At 60.4% G+C, this 21,693-nt stretch overlaps 4 protein-coding genes across 10 annotated transcripts in view; 2 read left to right on the top strand and 2 right to left on the bottom strand.

The window, feature by feature from the left end:
- RANBP3 (RAN binding protein 3) overlaps nt 1-6,708 on the top strand; it is a 55,173-nt gene extending 48,465 nt beyond the window's left edge. For 4 of the 6 annotated variants that reach the window (XM_011287630.4, XM_011287643.4, XM_011287647.4 and 1 more), the window contains 7 exons: nt 98-176; nt 1,349-1,451; nt 1,988-2,112; nt 4,118-4,238; nt 5,369-5,511; nt 5,974-6,154; nt 6,261-6,708. In XM_011287630.4, the coding sequence (XP_011285932.1) occupies nt 98-176; nt 1,349-1,451; nt 1,988-2,112; nt 4,118-4,238; nt 5,369-5,511; nt 5,974-6,154; nt 6,261-6,304 (796 nt within the window). In that variant the 3' untranslated portion in view covers nt 6,305-6,708. The remainder of the gene's footprint in view (nt 1-97; nt 177-1,348; nt 1,452-1,987; nt 2,113-4,117; nt 4,239-5,368; nt 5,512-5,973; nt 6,155-6,260) is intronic. The other 2 variants (XM_045044486.1, XM_045044477.1) reach the window with 1 other exon arrangement.
- Nucleotides 6,709-7,565: 857 nt separating this feature from the next.
- CAPS (calcyphosine) lies at nt 7,566-10,546 on the bottom strand. The gene is made up of 4 exons (XM_003981716.5): nt 8,962-10,546; nt 8,711-8,888; nt 8,387-8,593; nt 7,566-8,313 (listed from the first exon to the last, which is right to left on the bottom strand). Exons 1-4 carry the CDS (start codon nt 9,042-9,044, stop codon nt 8,212-8,214), a joined length of 570 nt encoding a protein of 189 aa, XP_003981765.1. The 5' UTR covers nt 9,045-10,546; the 3' UTR covers nt 7,566-8,211.
- Nucleotides 10,547-10,691: 145 nt separating this feature from the next.
- VMAC (vimentin type intermediate filament associated coiled-coil protein) lies at nt 10,692-14,949 on the bottom strand. 2 transcript variants are annotated; one of them, XM_045044494.1, is made up of 2 exons: nt 14,567-14,949; nt 10,692-12,646 (listed from the first exon to the last, which is right to left on the bottom strand). In XM_045044494.1, the coding sequence occupies exons 1-2, from the start codon at nt 14,794-14,796 to the stop codon at nt 12,328-12,330; spliced, it is 549 nt and encodes a 182-aa protein (XP_044900429.1). In that variant the 5' UTR covers nt 14,797-14,949; the 3' UTR covers nt 10,692-12,327. The 2 variants fall into 2 exon arrangements, with proteins under 2 accessions (XP_044900429.1, XP_003981764.1); XM_003981715.6 differs by lacking the exon at nt 14,567-14,949 and adding an exon at nt 13,870-14,122.
- A 158-nt stretch (nt 14,950-15,107) lies between these two features.
- Nucleotides 15,108-21,241, top strand: NDUFA11 (NADH:ubiquinone oxidoreductase subunit A11). The gene is made up of 4 exons (XM_003981714.6): nt 15,108-15,306; nt 19,425-19,517; nt 19,610-19,732; nt 21,060-21,241. Exons 1-4 carry the CDS (start codon nt 15,210-15,212, stop codon nt 21,170-21,172), a joined length of 426 nt encoding a protein of 141 aa, XP_003981763.1. The 5' UTR covers nt 15,108-15,209; the 3' UTR covers nt 21,173-21,241.
- The last annotated feature ends 452 nt before the right edge of the window (nt 21,242-21,693 follow it).

The following is a 21,693-nucleotide window of genomic DNA, read 5'->3' as shown; positions in this document are numbered from 1 at the left end:
TTCCTGCCGTGCCCGTGCGTGTGCAGCCCGCGCCAGTGCCCACCTGCCTGCCCCGCTCCGTTGGCTGCCCCACACCCACGGCTTGTCTTCTCTTCAGTTTAGACAACTCGACCAACAGTGCCGACACCGCCAGCAACAAATTCGTGTTTGGCCAGAACATGAGCGAGCGCGTGCTGGTGAGTGGCCCTGTGGGGACCGTTCCTCCTGGGGCACCAGGCAAGGGACGTGTGAGCGCGGCTGCCACCTCGTCTTCCTGTGAAATGAGGATGTGTTCGGTCGCAGGAGAAAGGCCCAGCTCAGGCTTGGGGGGGCGGGGGCGGTGCGCCACCAGGCTCCTCAGGACCCTGTCTTGGAGCTTCCTGCCTTTCCTCCTTGCCGGCCAGCTCAGCCTTGTCCTAAGACAGGCTTCCCCTCAAGTCAGGGGCCATGCTTCTTCCTGGCCGAGGCCGGCTACGGTGACCACCATCGGACCAGAGTCCTTAGCCACGTGCTTTTGGAGCCACCTCTGGAGTCGAGGGAGTTCAGCTCCCCTCCCAGACCACGAGGCTGCAGCATGGAGGAGGGGGTCTGGTGAGGTGGCCTTGGGCCCCTGCGGTGTCCCACGTGTGTCCTGCACGCAGCAGGGCCAAGGCTCTTGGGTGCCTTCAGGCTGCCTCCCCGTCCCAGAAAGCCTGGCCGGCTTGAGATGGGGTTCCAGAATAGTTTACCTGCTTCCTGATTTTTGTTCCCTTTTCTTTCCTTCCCCGCCGCATCCATCGTGAGCATGTTTAGGGAGCTGTCTTGTCCCACCTCGTCACTTCCGCCTTTGCCTGTGTCCCCGTTACGTTAAGGAGCCTCCTGCTGCTTTTCTCGAGCATCACTACTATCCTTTTTCTGTTATAGTGAAATAGTCCAAGCCAAGAGCTGCCTCCTACACAGATGAGCAGCTCGAGCCAAGGTGACTGTCACCTGGTGGTACACACCTCCCTGACACATCAGGGGAGGCCTCACTTGGGGACCAGAGTGCACGGTTCGCCTACAGCATACAAGGGGACAGGGCAAGCTGCCTGTATCGGGGGGGACTTTCTGCCAGGTTTTACCCAGTGATGCTCAAGGATCGTTGTGTGGAGATGGGGCCCCAGGTTGGAACCCACCCTCTGGGGAGGGGGTTGTCTAGTCTCATCTGCCGGGTCTGGGTGGATCCCCAAAACTGTGAAGGAGAAGCCGTCTGCAGAGCAAAGCCCTCTGCCTGGCAGGAAAAGTGCCGAGAGCCGCCATCCCGGCAGAGAGGTTTCCTGACCCACAGCGGCTGGCCCCCAGGAGCACCCAGACACGCGCCCCGACCCGTATGCTTTCGTGTGCCCTGCAGAGCCCCCCCAAGTTAAATGAAGTCAGTTCAGATGCCAACAGAGAAAACGCGGCTGCTGAATCCGGGTCCGAGTCCTCGTCCCAGGAGGCCACCCCCGAGAAAGGTAGGCTGCAGCCCTGCGGCCTCGTGGGAAGGGTACCGAGGGACAGGGCACCATCCATCCAAGCCCCTGCCCGGGAGGGACGGGGGCCCCAGCTCTCTGCAGCGGCGGTAGCCTCACATGAACTGACCGCTGGGACAGAGTCTAAAGCACGGCGTGGTGCTGGTTTTCAGCGAGCAGAGAGGGGACACGGTCGTCCTGAAACCACAAGGTTATGGCCGTGCGTGGTGCCTCTGGGGGAGAGGGTCGTAGAGGTGGTTGCCCCCTTCTTTCTCCTTGCCCTGGGGTGGGGGGCAGAGGGAGTCTCCAGTGCTGTGTGGGAAGAGCCTCACCGTCCTGCCCTGTGCTGGGGAACCGGCAGCCGTGCTGGCAGCTGGCTCCTAGGTGGTCGCCCTGCAGGCTCCCAGGGCCAGACCGCCCTGTCTCAGAGGTCCGCTCCGGGTCTGGAGCCGGGACCTCTTGTTTTGTTTTGTCTCCTGTGAGGTACGCACGCACACCCCCCCCCCCCCCCCAGCAAATAAATAGTCAATGTCGTTTAGCCAATAACATTTCAGAGTCCCTGGCCGAGTCGGCAGCCGCCTACACCAAGGCAACAGCCCGGAAGTGTTTGCTGGAAAAAGTGGAAGTCATCACCGGGGAGGAAGCGGAGAGCAACGTGTTACAGGTGCGGCGGGCCTGGTGGGGGGTGTCTGGCTCCTCTGGGCCTCCTGGCCCTTAGGTGGTGGCGTGAGGGGCTGTCAGTAGCCCCCCGCTTCTCGGTGCATCTGACAGGCTGGACAGAGGGACCGGTGCCCTACCCTTTAGGACCTTGTTGGCAGAGCTTCTGAGAGCTTAGCGAGTGCTAAGGGACTTGTAGTCTTGCTTTGGTTTTGAGTAGAAGGATCGGTTTTGAGACATTCTCAATGATTCGGGGCATTACAGAGACTGTTGTAACAAACACCCGGAATGAACAGCTGGGAACATTTTGTCACACTGGCGCCCCATGTTGTCTTACTAGGGAACGGAGACCACAGATGCAACCCAGCCTCTGTCCCCACCTCTCCCCTGTGCCCGTCTTCCTCTGCGTCCCAAGGCAACATGGCCACTTTAGTGGGCCTCATGCCTTTCGTTCTTGCACACACATATGTGCGTGTGTCTATGAACTGCGTCTGTAGGGCATCAGAGTTTTTAATGTGGGGTTTTAGAATTTTTTTTAATGTTTTGTGTTTTTTTTAATTTTTTAATTATTTTTGAGAGAGGGTGCGAGCAGCGGAGAGGCAAAGAGAGACAGGGAGACACAGACTCTGAAGCAGGCTCCAGGCTCTCAGCCGGCAACACAGAGCCCGATGCGGGGCTCGAACTCACAAACTGCAAGGTCATGACCTGAGCTGAAGTCGGGTGCTTAACCGACTGAGCCACCCGGGCGCCGGTGTAAGGCTTTTAGAACTACTGCTGTTTCTGCCCACTCAGCATTGTTTTGAAGTTCTACCCGTATAAAGAGAGCAACTTGATAAAGATCTGCACACTTCATGTGGAGGGCCAGGCATGGTCTCTGTGGTATATTCCGTTTTTATACATCTATAGCAGCTTTATTGAGATAGAACACATATACTATGAAATTCACCCTTTTGAAGCATACAATTCAGTGATTTTAGTATATTCACATAGTTGTGCAACTGCCACCACTATCAAAATAGAACATTTTTGCCCCCAAAAAAGAAACTTCATATCGGTTACCAGTCAGCCCTCCCATCCCCTCCCCAGCCCCGGCCCCCACGAGCCCCCTTCCCGTCCGTGGATGGGCCTGTTCTGGACGTTTCACACACGTGGACTCACACCCCGTGTGGCCTCTCGTGTCTGGTTCCCTCCCTGAGCGTCGCGTGTTCAGGCTCCGTCCCCGGGGCGGTAGGTGTGGGCGCCTCGCTCCTGCTCGTGGCCGAGGGACGTGCCCGTGCCTGGTGGACGTTGAGGTTGTTTCTGCTTTTTAGCTGTTACGAACCGTGCTACCGTGAACGTGTATACAGACAGGCTCACGTGTGAAGATACGTGTCATTTCTCTAAAACCCTGGGCCATGCGGTAGCTCCGCCTTTGACATTTTGAAGAACCGTTTTCTGCGGCGGCCATGCCATTTTTCATCCCACCAGCCGCGTGCAAGGCTTCCGGTTTCTCCACACCCTCCCCAGTGCCTGCTGCCACCCTCCTAGCAGGGGCGAAGTGGGTACCCCATTGTGGTTTTTATCTTTATTTCCTTAGTGATTTTTTTTTTTTTTTTTTTTTTTCACTGAGAGAAAGAGCATGAGCAGGGGAAGGGGCAGAGAGAGAATCCCAGGCGGGTTCCACGCTGTCGGCACAGAACCCAACGTGGGGCTCCCATCTCACAAACCGTGACATCCTGAGCTGACAGAATCAAGAGTCGGACGCTTAACCGACTGAGCCACCCAGGTGCCCCGACCTTAGTGATTTTTTTAATGTTTCTCTGAAAATGTAGACTTCATCTTCGCTGGAGAACAGGAAAAAAAAGAAAAACTGGCCAAGGGCTACGTGACCCGCTCCCCCGCCCCCGGGCCATAGTTTGCTGACCTCTGCCTGCTAGTTCACTCGGTAGATTGGAGGCTCTGGGGAGTTTGTCCACACCGGTGTCCACCCCCGCCGGGGCCCTGCTCACCCAGAGGGCTGCCCTGTGTTCCAGATCCAGTGTAAGCTGTTTGTCTTTGACAAGGCCTCACAGTCGTGGGTGGAAAGAGGCCGGGGGCTGCTCAGACTCAACGACATGGCGTCAACTGACGATGGGACACTACAGTCCCGACTAGGTGAGCCGTGGAGGGGGCCTGGGGTGGTGCAGTGGTCCCCACGCCCAGAAGGGCAAGATCCCAGGGCGGATCCCCACGGGAGAGCCCCTGGCACCCACACCCCGTGGCCTGCAGGCCCAGGCCTGATCCCAAGGCTCTCGCAGCCAGCTCTTCCGCGACTCTCCTCTTTGTGGGTGTGAAAGTAGACAAGAGTACTTAGCAACTTTCGAACTTGTTTTCTAATAGTAAAAGGGCCGGTTGCTTCATGGTGCAAAAAGGAAAAGGAAATCAAACGGTAACTTCAGTCACCCCGTACGGCTGTTGATCCTCATCACAGACCTTCCTTCCCCCAGCCCGTCCCAAGCGCTCCACCTGCCTCGGAGGTGGGCCCATTGGGCGCAGAGGGCTCGGGGAGTGGACTCGGGGGAGTCTGGTCAGTAGGAGCCCAGGACCCCACCCTGCAGCCTCCCTGCGCTGGCCCGAGCTGCTCCGTCTGGTGGGGAGGGGTGGGCTGACAGGAAGACAAGCCGTCGCCATGTCCGCAGGGTCAGGGCACATGCGGGGAGGGTGGGCTCTGGTAGAGCCGGCAGGCGGACAGTGGCCTTGGGCCTGCTGCAGGTCGAATGGGGTGGTTCTTCCAGAGAAGGAAGGTCTGTAGCCTCTTTTTTCTTCACCATGTGTCACCTTCTGTCTCTGTCTCCCTCCTGGTGGAAGCTCTGAGCAGCAGTTGGCCTCGGTCTTTTTTCTCAGAAAGCCACAGGGTCAGGGCTGGGGCTGCCCTGAGAATCGGGCCGGTCAGGGGTCCCCTGAAAAAGCGCCCGTGCCCAGCCCGCAGTTGTCCCTATTGGGCCTCACCTCCCCCTAATCCTCCCCTTCCCCAAGGGAGCCATCGTCCTGGTGCCTGCTGGAACCAGGGGACCGACGGAACCCTCCACGCAGTGGATATGGTGGCCTCTTGGCCCACCCGTGGCCGTGGGGGAGCTAGGGAGTCCAGGGCTGGCCTGGCGCATGGGGGGCTGCGGCTCAGCGGACCTCGAGGGGATTGTGGGATTTCACCCCTGTGATGTTTTCGTTCCGGGTTGTGTCTGCTCTCCTCGCCGGCTGTGGGGTGGGGGTCAGGGGCCGGGGCTGAGTGGCCTTGCTGGTTGCAGTGATGCGGACCCAGGGCAGCTTGCGGCTGATCCTCAACACCAAGCTGTGGGCCCAGATGCAGATTGACAAGGCCAGTGAAAAGAGCATACGCATCACAGCCATGGACACCGAGGACCAGGGCGTGAAGGTTTTCCTGATCTCAGTGAGTAGCCCTGGGGACGGGGTGGGATGCTGCTGCCCTCTTGGGGAAAGGAGCTGCCAGACGGCGCCCTGGACGAAGGCCGTGCCCTCCTGCACCCCCACAGAAGGGAGGTTCCCGGGCACACCCAGTCGGCGCACCGCAGGGCCGCACTAAGCGCCGCCCCTCTGTGGGGCGCCCTGTGGTCCAGGGGGCCGGTAGGGTGGCCTGCAGGCCAGCCAGTGTCCAGAAGGAGCGGGTCGGGACAGATGGGTGGAAGAAGGACCAGAGCAGCCCCGCAGCACGAGCACCAGCGCAGTGCAGCCGCAAGCTGTGCGAGCCCCTGGGGAGGACGGGCCCCGGGGCAGCAGGGGCTTCCGTCCGCTGTCCCTGAGTTTGTCCTCCCCGGACACAGCCTGGGGATGTGGTGGCAGCCAGCCCAACCCAGAGGCCTTACAACCCGCCGCTTCCCTCCGCCTCTCCCAGGCCAGTTCCAAGGACACGGGCCAGCTGTATGCGGCCCTGCACCACCGCATCCTGGCCCTGCGCAGCCGCGTGGAGCAGGAGCAGGAAGCCAAGATGCCTGCCCCCGAACCCGGGGCAGCCCCATCCAACGAGGACGACAGTGACGAGGACGTCCTGGCTCCATCAGGGGCCACCGGAGGCGGTGAGCTGGTGGTCCCCGCCCTGGAGGTTGCGGGGGGGCCTGACCGAAGGGAATGGGGCTCCATCCAGGGTGGGGACCTGACGGTGAGGCCGCTGCTTCCCAACAGGTGCTGGCGATGAAGGGGACGGGCAGACGGCCGGGAGCACATAGCGCCGGGAGCCGGCTGCCCGCGAGCCTGCTGCTTTGTCCGTCTGTCCGCCCGCCCGCCCCGCCCCGCCCCGCCGGCAGTGTTGAGGCGTGGGGCTCGGGAACCACACTCCCCGCTGGGTTGGCCACAGTTCGGATCCGCATGTCCCGTTCAGAAGCAGACTCGGGAACTGCCTGAATGTGGTTTGGGACACGAGACCTCATCATATTGATGAGCAAAACGAAAAAGAACATTTCTTCCCTCCCCTCCTTTGAATCGAAATGGCACATTAAGACTTGTCACGGCTTCTCACTGGGACTGGGACACCTTGTTTCTTCACCCCTCCCTCCTCGTGTCCCCGGCCTCTGTCGCCGCCGCCCACCCAGGCGGGTCTGTCCACACGAGTATAAACACTGGGCCTGCTGGACGCTTTGTTAACCACCATCTTTGTCTCCGGTCTCCCACCTTCTGATTTGGGGCTTATATTTTTAGATCTTTTTTTCCCCGAAGCTTTGTGTTTGGTTTCTTAGGTTAAGACTCTCCTGTGCATCGATTGGGCACAGCTCCATCCTGGGCCACATCCTCCTCCTCCCTGTGCTCCTGGCCTCTGTGCTGGGGTGGGGGTCAGGCCCCTGCTTGTTCCCTACCCAGGGGTGCTTCAGGCCCAGTGCTGACGTGTTGAGGGGTTGGGCCCCAGACCTGGAGAGAGCTTACCTAGAAAAGGGTCGCTGGACCCTGGGAGGGTCCCCATGCACCTTCCTGCCTGTCCCCATCACGTCGGTCACCCATCATCTGGCACCCAGGCGCAGAACTGCTTCCTGCCGCTGGCCATTCCTTGCCCAGCCCTGGACCTCACCGCCCCCAAGACCATCCAGGGCTGGGGTCCTCTGTGAGAGGCAGAGGGGGACCTTGGCAGGGCCTTCGAGGAGGGGGCAGGGGACTGGTTCCCGGCAACCGGCCATCCCCCACGGGAGCAGGCGCTATGCCCACCCCCCACCCTGGAGCGTGGCCAAGAGCCAGCCGGGCATCATGCACCTGGGAAGGCCTGTGAAGATGGTCCTGTGCACAGGGCTCCAAGGGATTTCAGAGGAAACTGCCCAGCCCTGCCCTCAGAGGGTGAGAAGGCCTCATCTGTGCAGCTACACCACCCACACCTCGGGTCGGTCGTGTGCAGCCTGAGCCTGAGCCATGGGAAGACACCAAAGGCCCTCCCAGCAGATCCGGTCACACTTCTCTGCTTTAAGCCTTAGCCAACTAGTGACAAGTAAAACCAGATAATGCCCATGTGTTTTGGAACATTTATGTAAGATTGTCATATGAAATGTATTTGGGAACTACATTAAAACTTTTAACTAAAACCCTGACCTCCTGCATGCCCCAGGGGCCTCAGGAAGCCAGACAGCCTGGCCAAGAACAGCCTCCGGCTCCCGGGCCAGCCTGGCCCCTGCGCCCCACTGCACGTCCGGGCAGGTCACCACACTTGGCTCCCTTCCAAGACTGGCCGCCTCCGTGCTGAGCTTTGCTTTGTCCCCGGCCGTCTGGCTTCCCTGGGTGGGGGCGGGGTGTGGGGGCACGCGTAGGGGCAGGGCGTTGCTGGCAGGGCGGAGGATTCACTGAGCAGAGACGGGAGGAAGCAGGGTGGGGGGCATCTGCAGTGGCTTTGTGAGGCCTGAGGTCAGCACAGCAGGGACAGGGATTCTGAGCCAGTGACCCATCCTTGGAACCTTTGTCCTCCTTCCACCTGATGGCCAAGCTGGGTCCTCTGAGACCCGGTCCGGCCGGTCCCACAGCCTCAATCTTCCACGTTCCTCTGTAGCCCCCCCACCCTGGGCGCTGTGCAGCTAGAAGCCCAGGTGAGAGGGGCCAGGGCTCGGGGGCCAGGGTGGGGGTCCTACACTACGATGGTGCTGGCTGGGTAAGCGTGTACTGCTCACAGCTGCCAGGCGCTGGTCATCATGGCCACAAACTCCTCATCTGTGTCCACGGAGGCGCTCACGCCGCTGTAGTAGTCCTGGAATTCAGCCAGAGTGACCTGGGGGCAGATGGGCTGTAAGTGGAGACCAGACACCGGGGTGGAGGGGGCAGGGGTATCCGGGGGCACCCACCTGCCCATCCTTCTCAGAGGAGTCGAAGTTGTCCAGGAAGCGGCGGAGGACCTCCTCCTCGGTCCACTCCCCATTTCGCACCTTGGGGTGGGCGCGGCCACTGTAGACCCCCCGGAGGTCGTCCACGGTCACCACGCCGTCCCCACTGCGGTCCAGCTTGGCAAACGCGGCTGCGATGACCGCCTCCCGGGCCTGGGACATGGGGGGCTGGGGAGGAGAAGGCAGTAACTGGGGGGCCCTCCACCCACCAGGGCTCTCAGACATCCGGTGTCTGCACTGTCCCGGGCAAGCCCACCCTCCAGACCACGGGGCCCAGGGCCTCACCCGCAGTGCCCTCAGGAACTCCTCCAGGTCCAGCGTCCCACTGCCGTCACGGTCCCAGCGCCTGCACACACCCTCCGCCTCAGCTGCGTCCAGCACCAGCCCCAGCTCAGCCAGGCCCCGCTGGAGTTCCCCCGAGTCCAGGGATCGGCTCTTGTCCCGATCCAGGCGGCGGAAAAACCTGAGGGGCGGGGGTCGGAATTAGAAGGTAGTCTCTGGAGCTGGGGGTCGAGAAGGTTCAGGGGACAGCTCACCTAGCCAGGCCCTGGATGCCCAAGGCCCCTCGGGACAGACACTGTGCCCGGAGCTTCTCCACAGTGGCGTCCACAGCATCCATGCTGGGTCAGGGCTGTCTGGGTAGCTGGATTGGAGAGAGCTGGAGGAAGGGCTCCCACTCTGCCGGCCAGGCTGTGGTCAGGTGCCGCAAGCCTGCCCTGGCCCACTACCTGCTCACCTGCCCCGCGTCTGTTCTGGAAGCCAGACAGCCACTCCTCTGGCTCCTGCCCACTTTGCCCAGCGCTGGCAACGCGTCCTGCCCAGCAGGACTGTTGCTAAGGGATGGTGGCTCAGGAGACTGGGAGGGGCCCCGGCTGTAACTCTCACTGTGCCGGTGCCCCGTAGCCCTAGGCACACCCTGTGGAGCGGAGTGGCCGGGCCAAGAGGGACAGGGCAGTACTCTCGCGGGCACCACTGCCCAGCCTCTGTTCTGCTCACTCCCAGCCTTGCAGTGCCCAGGTCTGGGATAAAGCCAGACCCAGGTGGGGAGTCGGGGGTCACCCTTCCTGGCTGTAAGAGGAAGGTCACTATTCCTGGCTATAAGAAGGAGGGGTGGGCCACAGCCCTACAAGGACCAGGGTCCTGAATGGAGAGGGGCAAGGTCATGGCCGAGGAGGCTCAAGACCCAATTCCTCTGTGACCTGGAACAGGCCCCCTGCCCCTTTTCACAGGGCAGCAGCAGCCAAGGCTGCTGAGGGATCAGGTTCAAAGGGGTTTGAGGTGGCCCAGGCCCACGTCCAGGTTTTCAGATCAATGTGCCTGAGCCAGGATACAGCAGCCTTACGATGTTTCAACATTGTCAGAGAAGTTCCTGGTAGTTTTTTAGAGGCCAGTTGTGGTGTTTTTGTCGATGTGGGTCTTTTGGTGGTCGGTTTTCAGTGCTCAAACATCACCCAGTGGTCTTGCTCATAATAAGCTGGGGGAGCCAGGGGACTACGGCATCAAGCGACAAAGTGCCTCTGCCCCCCCGATGCCCGAGAAGAACCAAGGCCACCGTCGCGGAAGGCCTTCGATGGAGACTTTGGACACCTTTGCCAACTGAGAGCATTTCAAACCCACAGATGGGACTGAAAATGACTTTGGATTTCCCAGGACCTAAAACGTGGGCCCCGTTTGGGGACCCATCAGCTGCAGACACCCAGAGAGGTCATCAGAGGCTTTTCGAAGCTTGGACTCAGACACAGAACAACGGTGGTATCAGAAACCAATCCACAGAGAGCACGCGGCCCAGCACCGTGGTTCGGGCCACAGCTGATGTAACACTGTCAATTGTATGTGAAACTACAGCAAAAATTCTGGTGCCCTCCTGCAGTCCGTAATTGTTCGAGTAGGCAGAGAACTGCTGCATTGTGTTTTCCACGCGGGTTACAAAAATCACATTTTTTTCCCATAGAAAAATGTCAAATATTAACCACAGCCATTGTAACTCTGTTTTGGCACCGCCTCATCTTGAAGAGAATCAGAATCTCAACAATAACCCCCCAGAACGTGGAAGTGTTCCAGGTCCTCCCGACCCCGAGGCCCACACTGAGCCTCACTTTCCACATCTGTAAAATGGGGCGAGCCTGTGCCGCAAAGATTAGACACCAGCCCCCCGTGGCTGTAACCTGTGTCTCCCTGCCAGGCAGGACCCCACCCTGACCCCGGAACGGCACCCGGGCCACCCCTCCAGTCCCCACCCGGGAAGGAGGAAGGAGGAAGGACCAAGGCCAAGAAATCATTCAGTTTATTCTTGAGCTCAGACAGGCCTCGGCCTGCCTTTCCCTCATACGAGCAGCCCCCCCTTAGTCATCCTTAGAAAATGGGGCCATTGTTCCTACACTGAGGGGTCACTGTTAGACACCAGGCGGGCAGGCAGCACCATCCTGGGGGCTGGGGAGGGACACCGACCTTTCCAGGCCAAAACAGGCCCTGCCCCTTGGCAGTTCTTGGTGTGAAATTCCCTGAGTAAGGAGGCGGGCAAATGGCTACCGTGGTACCGGGCTGGGCGCTTCATTCGGCTGGGCAGAGAAAAGGCACAGGATTCCCTGGTTTCATTTAAAAACAAAAACAGGCACCCGGAATGTCTCTGGCCAGCAGGGAAATGAGATTAAAAAAAAAAAAAAAGATTCTCTAGAAAATATAAAAAGGGGCCAGCTGCTTGCTACAAAAGCTAAACTGGCCAGGGGGCTCATCAGATGTGCTGGGGTTCGCTAACTCCCTTCAGGGCCCACAAACCCATCCTGTTCCTACGGAGGTCCCAGGAACCTCCTCCTGGTGATAACAGAAACCCTGCCCTCGAGTAGCTGACACTCTGGTGACAAGAAGTTCCATAGAGATAACAGAATGATGGGAATCACTTCGGATAAGGCAATCAGGGAAGACCCCTCCGAGGAGGTGACTTCTGAGCAAAGATCTGAGGGACAAGGAACTGGTCCTTGTGACATCTGGGGGAAGAATGTTCTAGGCAGAGGGAAGAGCCAGTGGAAAGTCCCTCAGGAAGGACTGTACCAAGAAAAGGTTGAAGGATGCCTGAGTTTTCCAGGGCAGCACAGCCTAGCTGCCAACATCTCACAATGTCTCACACGCACGCTCTGCCTTCTGGGCTAAAGGTTGACAGAAGGACAGAGTTAGGGGGAGAGAAAAATCTAGCATTAAAAATCTGTCTTCCTACAACCAGGGCAAGACGGCACAAGTCTTGAGGTCCCCAATTCTGGAGTGGGATGAAGGATAAGAAAGAAAAAGCTTTAGCCTGGGACGAGAGGTGCTTCGGAAGGAACGGGAATCAGGGCAGGGGGAAAAGGTGGAGCAAAACTCGATGCCATCTGCCTCCACAAGCGACAGATGTCAGATGCTTCAGGGGCCAGACATCTGGCCCTAAGAGAGGCAAGAGAGCCAACTGGACCTCACACTTTGGCTGAAGAGGGTATCCCGGGCTCAGATCCAAGCAGGCGTGACCAAGACTGAAGCCAGAAATCCAGATTTTTGTGTAAACATTGCCAAATTTTCAGTAAGTCGACTGACTTAAAGTTCTGTTTAAAAACAAAAACAAGGGACACTTGACTGGCTCAGTGGGTAGAGCATGGGCCTCTTGATCTCGGAGTTGGAAGTTCAAGCCCCACAAAGAGATTATTTAAAATCTTTAAGAAACGACAAGAGCAGAACAAAACCAAAAAACTCTCTGGGCTACACGTCTGCCTTTGGCCCACAGGCTGCCTGCTTGAAACCTACGACTTTTTAGCAGGTTTTGATGCTTGGAAAGGATTATGGCTGTGCCACGGGGCCCCCTCTCGGACACAGGTGACCCCTGAGGACACCCACAGCAGTGGAAGTCCGTCTCCGTTGTGGGATCTGTGCTCTAGGGCTCACACGGTGGTCCCGAACACCGCAGGCTGCAGGTGGTTCCTGTCTTCCTCGTCCCCAGTGCTGTTGGCAAGGCCTGGACCGGGCCCACTGGGGGGTGGGTGGCTGGGGTCTCCAGTTGGCAAGGGCCCTAGGCGCTCGGCTTCGGCCAGGGCGGCCAGCAGCCCGGCCACGGGTGGCCGCCAACGGCAGATGTCCTGCAGCAGCTCGGCCCGGGGCTGCAGCTGCCCGATGAGCTCATTCCTCTGGCGCAGGGCGGCCTGCAGGCTGTGGACCGTGGCCTCGGAGGTCAGCAGCTGCTCCTGGAGAGCGGCAATCTCACTGGCAGGAAGGCAAGACAGGGCAGTTGTGGTACCAAGGGGACCAGAGATTCTTCTCCCTGCTCCCGACCTCGTGGGGGGCTCCCCATCACCATCAGGATAAAGGCCCTGCTCCTCGCCACTGCCTCAAGGCCCCCCTTGGCATGGACTGGATGTTTGTGTCCCCTCAAAACTCTTGGGCTGAATCCCTACCCACCCATGCCCAATGTGATGTATTTGGAGATGGAGCCTTTGGGACGTTAAGTAAAATAAGATGAGATTGTGAGGGTGGGGCCCTCGTAGAATTAGTGCCCTTGTAAGAAGAGACACCAGAGAGCTTGCTTGCTCTCTGCCGTGTGAGCACGCAGCGAAGACAGCAATCTGCAAGCCAGGAAGACAATCTGTCACCAGGAACGGAACCTATCAGTTGGACTTTCCAGCCCCCAGAACTGGGGGGGGGAGGGGGGAGGAATCAGTTGTTTAAAGCCCCCCCGTCTCTGGTGTTCTGTAATGGCAACTAGAGCAGACTAACACTACCCTCATTGCTCCCTTGCACGTCCCCTTTCCCCTACATCTTTTCCTATTTGTTTAGCTTAGATGGCCCCTCCTCCAGGAAGCCTTCCATCTGGGGCCCCTCAGAACCCTATGTGCCCTTCCATCACAACCCCAACCACCCCATTTTGTAACTGCTTAGTATGCTTGAGGGCTATGCTATGTAGGTCTCACTTCGGGGCTCTGGTGCCCCGAACCTGCCTGGCACATAGGTGCTCAGCAAAGATGAATGAATGGTTCCAACCAGGTCCGAACCCTTTCCCACTTGGGCTCCAGACCTCCCTCCCCCCTGGGCGCTTGTCTCATCCCTTTCCATCCTCAGTGCCTCTTCCAAACTAGAGGGGCTCTTCAGAACTGCTGGTGTGATCCCATCCTCCTCTGCTCCAAAACCTGTCATGGCTCCCAATACCTAAGGGGAGGTGGGTGATCCCCGCACCCCCGGAAAAGAGCCGATTTTGCCTTGTGGAAAAACGGGCTCTGTTTTAAGTTAGAAATCCACACTTGTGTGACACCCCTCAACTTTGCATGCCGGTGACTAGTTCGAGGTTTTTGGTGCTTGTTTTTTCAGTTGAACCGGAAGTCCAGCCTACACGTGAATGTACACGGTTCCCGCGCCTCTCCTCCCTTTCCAGCCTCGGCTCTGCCTCCGCCCACGTCCTTCAAGAAGTCCACCTGGCCGGCCCCGGGCCTCACCAGTCCTTGGCGCGGCCCAGCTCCTCCAGCGCAGCGCGCAGCTGCTGGTCGTGGCGGGCCAGGCGCTCGGCCTGGGCGCTCACTGTGCGCTCCGCCGCGTCCAGCCGCGCCTCCAGCTCCGCCGCGCGCCGGTGCACAGCCGCCAGGTGCGCGTTCGCCTCGCGGATCTGCAGCGGCTGCGGCGCCGACATGGCCCCGGCGCCGTCCCGGACGGCCCGGAACCGGGCCCAGGCCCCGCCCCCAGCCCCAGTGGGCCACGCCCCCAGAGGCTCTCTCCGGACCGAGCGATTGGCCTCGGCCCGACGGGTCGCGCCCTCCTCAAACCCAAACGCCCTCAATGGTTTGGGCACCTCGAAACTCCGCCCCTGAGCCCGGCCTGACTCTAAGATTGGCCAACGTCCTGACAAACCACGCCCCCAGGCGGGCCTGGTTCTCCTGCGGCCCGCCCAGTTCAGGCTTCCGCAACGGGATTGGCCACTCCTTCGAGACAGGCCCCGCCCCACTGAGAAGCCAACACTACGATTGGTCCGGGTCCTGCGGTCCAGAAAGCCTGACCACGCCCCGGGCTGCGAGTCTCTGGGAGCTACCCAAAGGGCCACGGCCACGCCCCTTAGGCAACCGTACAGCTCCGGATTGGCCAAGTGCCCTTCAGGCGGTGTTTTCCCCCCCGGCCACGCCCCCCAAGTCTAGCGCGTACCTCCTCCCGCCCGGGGCTTGGACGAGCCAGCCGCAGGCAGGGCACAGGTGCTGTCCCGCTAAAATCCTAGCCCCGGGATCGTCATCTTCCGCCGCCCGCGAGTCTGGCCACGCCCCCAAACAGTCGCACGCGGTTCGGACTCTGCTTGGAGACCGGCCCAGGGCGTGATCACGCCCCCTTGCGGATTCTGGCGCTGGGAGTGGCCGCATTTCCGCTGTGCCCCGCCCCATAGTTACATCTTGCGCCTATCAAATGGAGTTCCGCCCCGCGCCCAAATACCCGTCATAGTCCCACCCCCAGATTAGACCCCCACTCCGGGTCAAACCCTTCCTAACCTAGGCCCTTCTGAGTTGGGGCTAGCGAGATCTGCCTTCACTGATTCTGGCTGACTTCAGTTTCTCCCTCCAGAAATCGGCTGGGGGGGTGCACGCGCGCCTCCTTTACGCCAGTCCCGACTCGGCGCGTGAGCGCCACCGGTGTCTGTGTTCTCGGTGCTCAATAAAGTTGCACGCTTGTTGTCGGCCCCTGCGCCCGAGAGGTTGCGCGCGCCGCCCAGGAAGTCTCGCGAGAACGAACGGCGGCGGCTGCCCTTGGGTGCGGGGAGACGGTCGGGTGTGCGGTGCGGGGCCAGGGGTGCGCGGTCATGGTGCAGACGCTTCTTCAGCGATACCGGGACATTCCCGATGGCACCGAGTGCCACCGCAAGACCTACGCCAGTACCACACTGAGTGGTGCCGCTGGTGAGCGCCGCCGGGGCCCCGAAGGCAGAGGGTGCAAGGAGGTCATGGAGTCGCTGGCGGCTGTCCGAGGGCGTCTTGGGGGGCTGGGGATCTCGCAGGTGGCGCATGGTTGTCACCGGGGTGCCTGCGGTGGCCCTGGGACGCTGGGGAGCTCTTGTATGAGATAGATTTTGTAGGCGTGTCAGACTAATTCAGAGGGCGCAGGAAGTCCTAGGGGGTCTGGAGCTGGGTATCCCACGGGGTGACACGTGGGCGTCGTGGGAATGTCTGGGGAGGCCATGAGGGACTCTTGTGTGAAGGGGGTCCGGCAGGGTTGGAGGGCACTGGGAAGTGGTACCTGTGACAGGCTCTGGGGCCGTCAGAAGCTGTTCCCGGGTGCTGGGACTTAGGGGTTATTGTTGAAGCTGTCACCAGGCTCCGGGGAAGCCGTTGAGTGGGAGAGGGCCGTTATCGGGATCAAAGGAGCTGGGGATTCGTGAGACTTAACAGGGTTAAGTTGAGGTTATTTGGGGGCGGGGGGGTGGATCGTGGGTCATTATCCTGGAGGGGGATGAGGTTTTCTTAGGGTCCAGGAGAGTGGGATGTTTAGGGATATCTGAAGCTTTAATTGGGACCACCAGAGGGGTCGTAGGGGTGCCGAGATCATAGATGCGGCGGGTCAGGGGTACTATAAGGGTAGCCTGGGGGGGGCATAAGGGGATCCACAGCCCTAGCACTCCCTTGCAGGGGAGACCCCAGCGACTCGCCTCTTCCAGGGTCCCTTTTGATGCTCAGTCTCTCTGAGATCGGTAGATAAGATGGTTTGGGCCACCTCCATGTCTCCAGCTCCTGAAACGAGGCCTGGCAGAAGTTGAGTCTCCCCCAGGCTACCATTTTCTGCGTGTTTAGTGAGATCAGCGGTTATCGTGCCCATTTCTCAGAGATGGACACTGAAGGTCGGAGAGGTGTATTAACTTCCCTTCGGTCTTTTGGAGCCGGTGTGCAAATCCAGGTCTGCTGATCTGCTCCTGAGGGTGGCTGAGGCAAGGACTGTGCATGCAGGGTCCTTGTGGAGGGGTCTGAAGAGAGAGGGTCGAGGGGGAGTCCCTGCGGATGGGTTATGTGGAGTCTGCTCGAGTGGTGAGTCGTTGGGACGGTGGAGGTGCATGGCGGGATCTCTGGGGTCCTTGAGAGAGGGGTGGGCGGTGTGGGGTTGGGTCACTGTAGGGGGAAGTTACTGGGGCACATTCTTTTTTTTTTTTTTTCAACGTTTATTTATTTTTGGGACAGAGAGAGACAGAGCATGAACGGGGGAGGGGCAGAGAGAGAGGGAGACACAGAATCCGAAACAGGCTCCAGGCTCTGAGCCATCAGCCCAGAGCCTGACGCGGGGCTCGAACTCACGGACCGCGAGATCGTGACCTGGCTGAAGTCGGACGCTTAACCGACTGCACCACCCAGGCGCCCCAGTTTGGGCACATTCTTTTTTTTTTTTTTTTTTTTTTTCAACGTTTATTTATTTTTGGGACAGAGAGAGACAGAGCATGAACGGGGGAGGGGCAGAGAGAGAGAGAGAGACACAGAATTGGAAACAGGCTCCAGGCTCTGAGCCATCAGCCCAGAGCCTGACGCGGGGCTCGAACTCACAGACCGCGAGATCGTGACCTGGCTGAAGTCGGACGCTTAACCGACTGCGCCACCCAGGCGCCCCAGTTTGGGCACATTCTTAAGGGGCGATGCTGACGTTGCGGGAGGCCTGGCCGAACTTGGTGGAGGCTCATGGTTGTGTCTAAAGGAAAATTAAAGCAGGAGGGGTCGCCTGAAGGGCATGTGGGACCTTCAGGGCGAAAATTTGGGGGATTTGGAACCTGAGAAAGATATAACGTTGGTGTTTGTGAATGGGAGTGCATGTGTTTGATCACAAATGCGCGGGCCTTGGGGGTGGACTGGAGTCTCAGGAGGCTTTTGGGGGAGACTGAGCACTTTCCAGGAGTGGGGTGCTGAGTGAGCCAGGAGCCTCTGGGGAAGGGGGGTTGCTGGAGGGTCTTTTAGGGAGGGTGGGTGGAAACCTTTGACAGGGGCCCCAGATCAGGAAGTGTGTGTGTGTGTGTGTGTGTGTGTGTGTGTGTGTGTGTGTGTGTGTTGCTCACTATGCCCACCTGCGTGTTCACACTGGCCAACTCCATGCAACATACGGGACTTGGCTTCTGGATCCTTCCTTACCTCACCCTCCCTCATTCCCTGCCTCCCCTCAGCCCTCACTGAGAGAACACTCTTGTGTCCCATCTGGCTTTCCTGAGATGGTGAGCCCCTGGGGAGTGAATGAATGAATGAAGGCACCCAGTAACTCTTCTTTTTTTTTTATGTTTATATATTTTTTTTTTGAGAGAGCAACAGAGCATGAGCGGGCGAGGGGCAGAGAGAGAGGGAGACAGAATCCGAAACAGGCTCCAGGCCCTGAGCTGTCAGCACAGACCCTGACGTGGGACTCAAACACACGAACCATGAGATCATGACCTGAGCCGAAGTCGGATGCTTAACCCACTGAGCCACCCAGACGCCCCTAGGCGTTCAGTAACTCTTTGGGATGGGTGATGGATGGATTAGGCTTCACAGTAACAGTGAATGAATGTATGAGTGAATGAAGGTACAGAGGAACCAAATGAATGAATGAGTGAACGAACGAACGAATGAATGAATGAATGAATGAATGAATGAATGAATGAATGAATGTGGGTGCACAGTGAATGAGTGTGTGCATTGTGTCTGGAGGTCACTGCTGGAGCAGGTGGGGGGTCAGGAAGGGGGCCTTCAGTGGGGTGATGGGGGGCCGTGGAAAGGTCTGAGTCATTACAGATCCTCATGTGCTGGGGATCACAGGACCTGGGGAGGGGGGGCTGTGACAGGTCACCCGCCATGTTGGATGGTTGCTAGCAGAGAGTTGGGGCGGGGCAGTCTTTGACCCTGGGATAATCGGGGACAACTGGGTCACGCACTCCCAGTTCTAGGACTTCTGAGGGCTCCGGGGTGACGGGGGCACTGTCTGTGTGCGGCCTGGAATGTCAGCTGGCAAACAACAGTTCAGTTTTGCTGGGATGGGATAGGCTGGGCTGGCCCTGGAGGTCCCTATGGCAACTAGGCCAGGCTGGGGGGTCTATAGGGAGAGGAGGGGTGTGTTGTCTGCCCTGAGCAGGGTCAGCTGGAGGTCGGGGAGCCCCGCGCTGGGCTGTTTCTGGTGACTCAGAGCCAGCCAGGTGGGCTTGGTCTGCCTCCCACCGAGGAGGATCTGGTGGGGGCAGCTGCCCAAGGGCTTGCCTTGGCCTCGCCCCAGACCCGCACACCAGCCCAGGCCAGTGTTTGCTCAGGATGCCCACGGACGGGGCCTCTGTCCTCACCACCCACCCACCGCTCAGCTCCAGGCCCGGCCCCCGGCGGGCCCCTCATGCGTAAAAGCCAGTGTCGGGCAGGGAGGCCGGGGCGACAGCAGAGATGGAAAAGCTGACCGGGTGGTGAGGCCGGGTGGGCGTGAGCGGCTGCCGAGCCAGCCAGGTGTGAGGGATGGCCCTAGGCCCAAGCCGCTAGCAGGGAGGGGGCCCCAGGGTGATGAGGGACAGGCCCAGGAGCCAGGTCTCTGCCAAGGAGGATCAGGCTGAGGAGCCCAGGGCCCCACGGGAGAGTGCAGCCTTGGACGGGAGTGGGGAGCAGGGCCTGTGGGGTGCAGCTGTGGTGTCTGTGCTGACCCTGGAGGCCAGGGAGCGGCCCAGCCACTTAGGCCCCAGGCCTGTTCTCCCGTCCATTGCACGCTGGGCCGGTGCGCCATGGAGGGTGAGGGGTCAGGCCTTGCGGAGGGGGGCCTGGGGTGCAGAGGTGGGGCTGAGAGCCCAGGTTCTGGAACAGCAGACAGGGCTGGAATCCCACCTTGGCTGCTCAGCAGCTGTGGGGCCCCAGGTGAACCCCAGGACAGTCCCTTCCTGGGCAGGGGGGTTGGTTGGGGGGTTGCTAGGAGCCTCCTTGAGGGTGCTGTAGGGACAGAGGGTTTCTCTGATGCAGGGGGGACTGCCCCCAGCCAGGGCCGCGCCGCGCCGCGCCTCGGTGCCCAGGCGCTGGTGCCGCACACCTCACCCGCTCTGGTCCCGCAGGCCTGATATTCTCCGCCTACAGTGTCACGCTGCAGCCACCAGATTCCTTCCTGGAGGGAGTGGCGAGGACAGGGCGATACACATTTACTGCAGGTAAGCGAGCCTTGGCTTCTCCTTGGGGGCCCTCCTGGCACTGGCCCCCGGGCCCTGACTCGGCGCTCGCCCCCCCGCTGCCACCCCGACAGCCGCCATCGGTGCCATATTTGGCCTCACCTCCTGCATCAGTGCCCAGGTCCGAGAGAAGCCCGACGACCCCCTCAACTACTTCATCGGAGGCTGTGCCGGAGGCCTGACCCTGGGAGCGCGCAGTGAGTGAGCCCCCCCGCCCCTGACCTCCGCTGACCACCACCCCCCCCCCCCCCCCGTTCTGTCCTGGACCAGGAGCCAGCTGTGTGGAGTGCTCGCCCCAGCAGAGGAGAGGGGCTGCCCCAGGAAATCCTTCCGGGGCTTCAGTAATAGTAAGGGCAGCTGCTTCAGCACCTACCGCATGTGTACCTGACCGAGCCCTTACACCCTCCTGTGGCTCCCTGCGACATTCAGCGTGGCCCGTAAGGCCCTGCACAATCTGCCCCGTCCCCTCTCTGCCCCCACCTCCTCCCTCTTTCCCCTTTGCTCACTCTCTACGAGCCACATGAGCCTCCTTGCTGGTCCTCCAAGCCAGGCTGGGTCCTGCCCCAGGGCCTTTGCATGTGCTCTGCCCCCTTCCTGGAGTGCCGTTCGCCCAGGTGTCAGCACAGCCCCCTCTGTGTATGATCTGGAACCCCCACTGCCCTCATTTCCATATCCCCTTCCTCTGCTGCAGCTTGTCAGAGAACACGAGGTCACTGCCTGTCTCTGCCACCACCCCACAAGCATAGAGAGGGTGCATGGTCCTTGTGTTGCTGTCCCTCTCCCAGCACCCAGAGCCCTGACCAGACACCCAGCCCTCCAGGGGACTTCCACTCACCATCCCTTCTAGAGATGCAGGAAGGGAGGCTCAGAGAGGGGGCTTGGGTGGCCCAAGGTCACCTGGAACCAGCAGAGGTGCCTCCCTAGTGGGAAGGCAGGCCGGGGCCCCACGCCAGCCTGGCACAGTGGAGCTGCCCAGGCCGGGAAGCAGACAGTGCTCTCTCCACCTCCCGTAGCCCTGGCCCACCAGCCTGCCAGTGCTTGGTGGAACGTTCCAGTCAGGCAGAGGGCGGGCACCGTGGAGGAAGGCCCATGCATCCTAGCCTTTGCTTTAAGTCCTTGGGTAAGGTCGGGTTTGACGTGCACCCCCAGCCTGCCGAGGGGTGAGCCCTGCACACAGCAAGCAGACCTCCCTCCCCAGCGACGGCTCTCGGGCAAGCAGGGGCATTCTGTCCCCTTCCGTTCCCGGTCCGCAGAGCAGGTACAGGGCCCGGGCCCTGTGGCCGGGGCACAGGCTGAGACTCGACAAAGCGCCGTCCCCTCGGGTGCCCCACCCCCGGACCCGACAGCCTAGACCCCTTCTTGCCTCCGTTTCCGGGTTTCCGCGCACGTCTTCAAAGTCAAGGGGTCACGCGACTTAATCCTCAAGGAGCCCTCAGCCTCAAGGGAAGGACGTGCTCTTGGGCCCCCTGGGTGGCTGCAGGTGAGCCCCACGCGTGACTGACGCCACCCTCCCGACTCCGGCAGCTCACAGCTATGGGATCGGAGCCGCCGCGTGCGCGTACATGGGCACGATCGCCGCGTTGGTCAAGATGGGCCAGCTGGAGGGCTGGAAGGTGTTTGCAGCACCCAAGGTGTGAGCCCCGCCGCCTCCCGGGTCCCCGGCCAGGTTGAAATGCAGCGAGAAATAAATTCTGTGCATACTGGTGTGTGTGAGTCTCCCGCCCCTCCTCCCCTGGCGTCTGCGATGTAGCCCCGTCTCAGGAGGGCAGGGCGGCAGTGACACCCCAGCAGCAGCCCAGCAAGGGAGCAGGAGACACGGCATCTGGGTTTGTTCTGACAGGGCCCACGGCTCCAGCTGGGCCCTAAACACAGGGCATCTGGGGGTGGGAGCTGGGCACCACCACCCACGGCCCCCCCCCCGTGCCCCCCCACACAGGTCACGGGCCATCCCCTCTCTGGGCACCATGGGGGGGACACACCCAGGGCCCACGCACAGCCTGACTCCAAATTCCTTGGCATTGGAGCGGAGCACCCCAGACGGGCTGACCCAGGAGCTTTGTCTCCATGTGACAGGTGGGTGACAGGCCACCAGGAGCCTGCAAAGGAGGGGCGCATGGCAGGGACGAGAGAAAAGAATCCTGATCCTCGCCCGCCGCCG

This window comes from Felis catus, chromosome A2 (genome assembly GCF_018350175.1).
Source record: "Felis catus isolate Fca126 chromosome A2, F.catus_Fca126_mat1.0, whole genome shotgun sequence".
NCBI classification, from domain to species: domain Eukaryota; kingdom Metazoa; phylum Chordata; class Mammalia; order Carnivora; family Felidae; genus Felis; species Felis catus.
The sequence above is the reverse complement of the archived record's forward strand: the minus strand, read 5'-3'. Positions and strand labels throughout refer to the sequence as shown.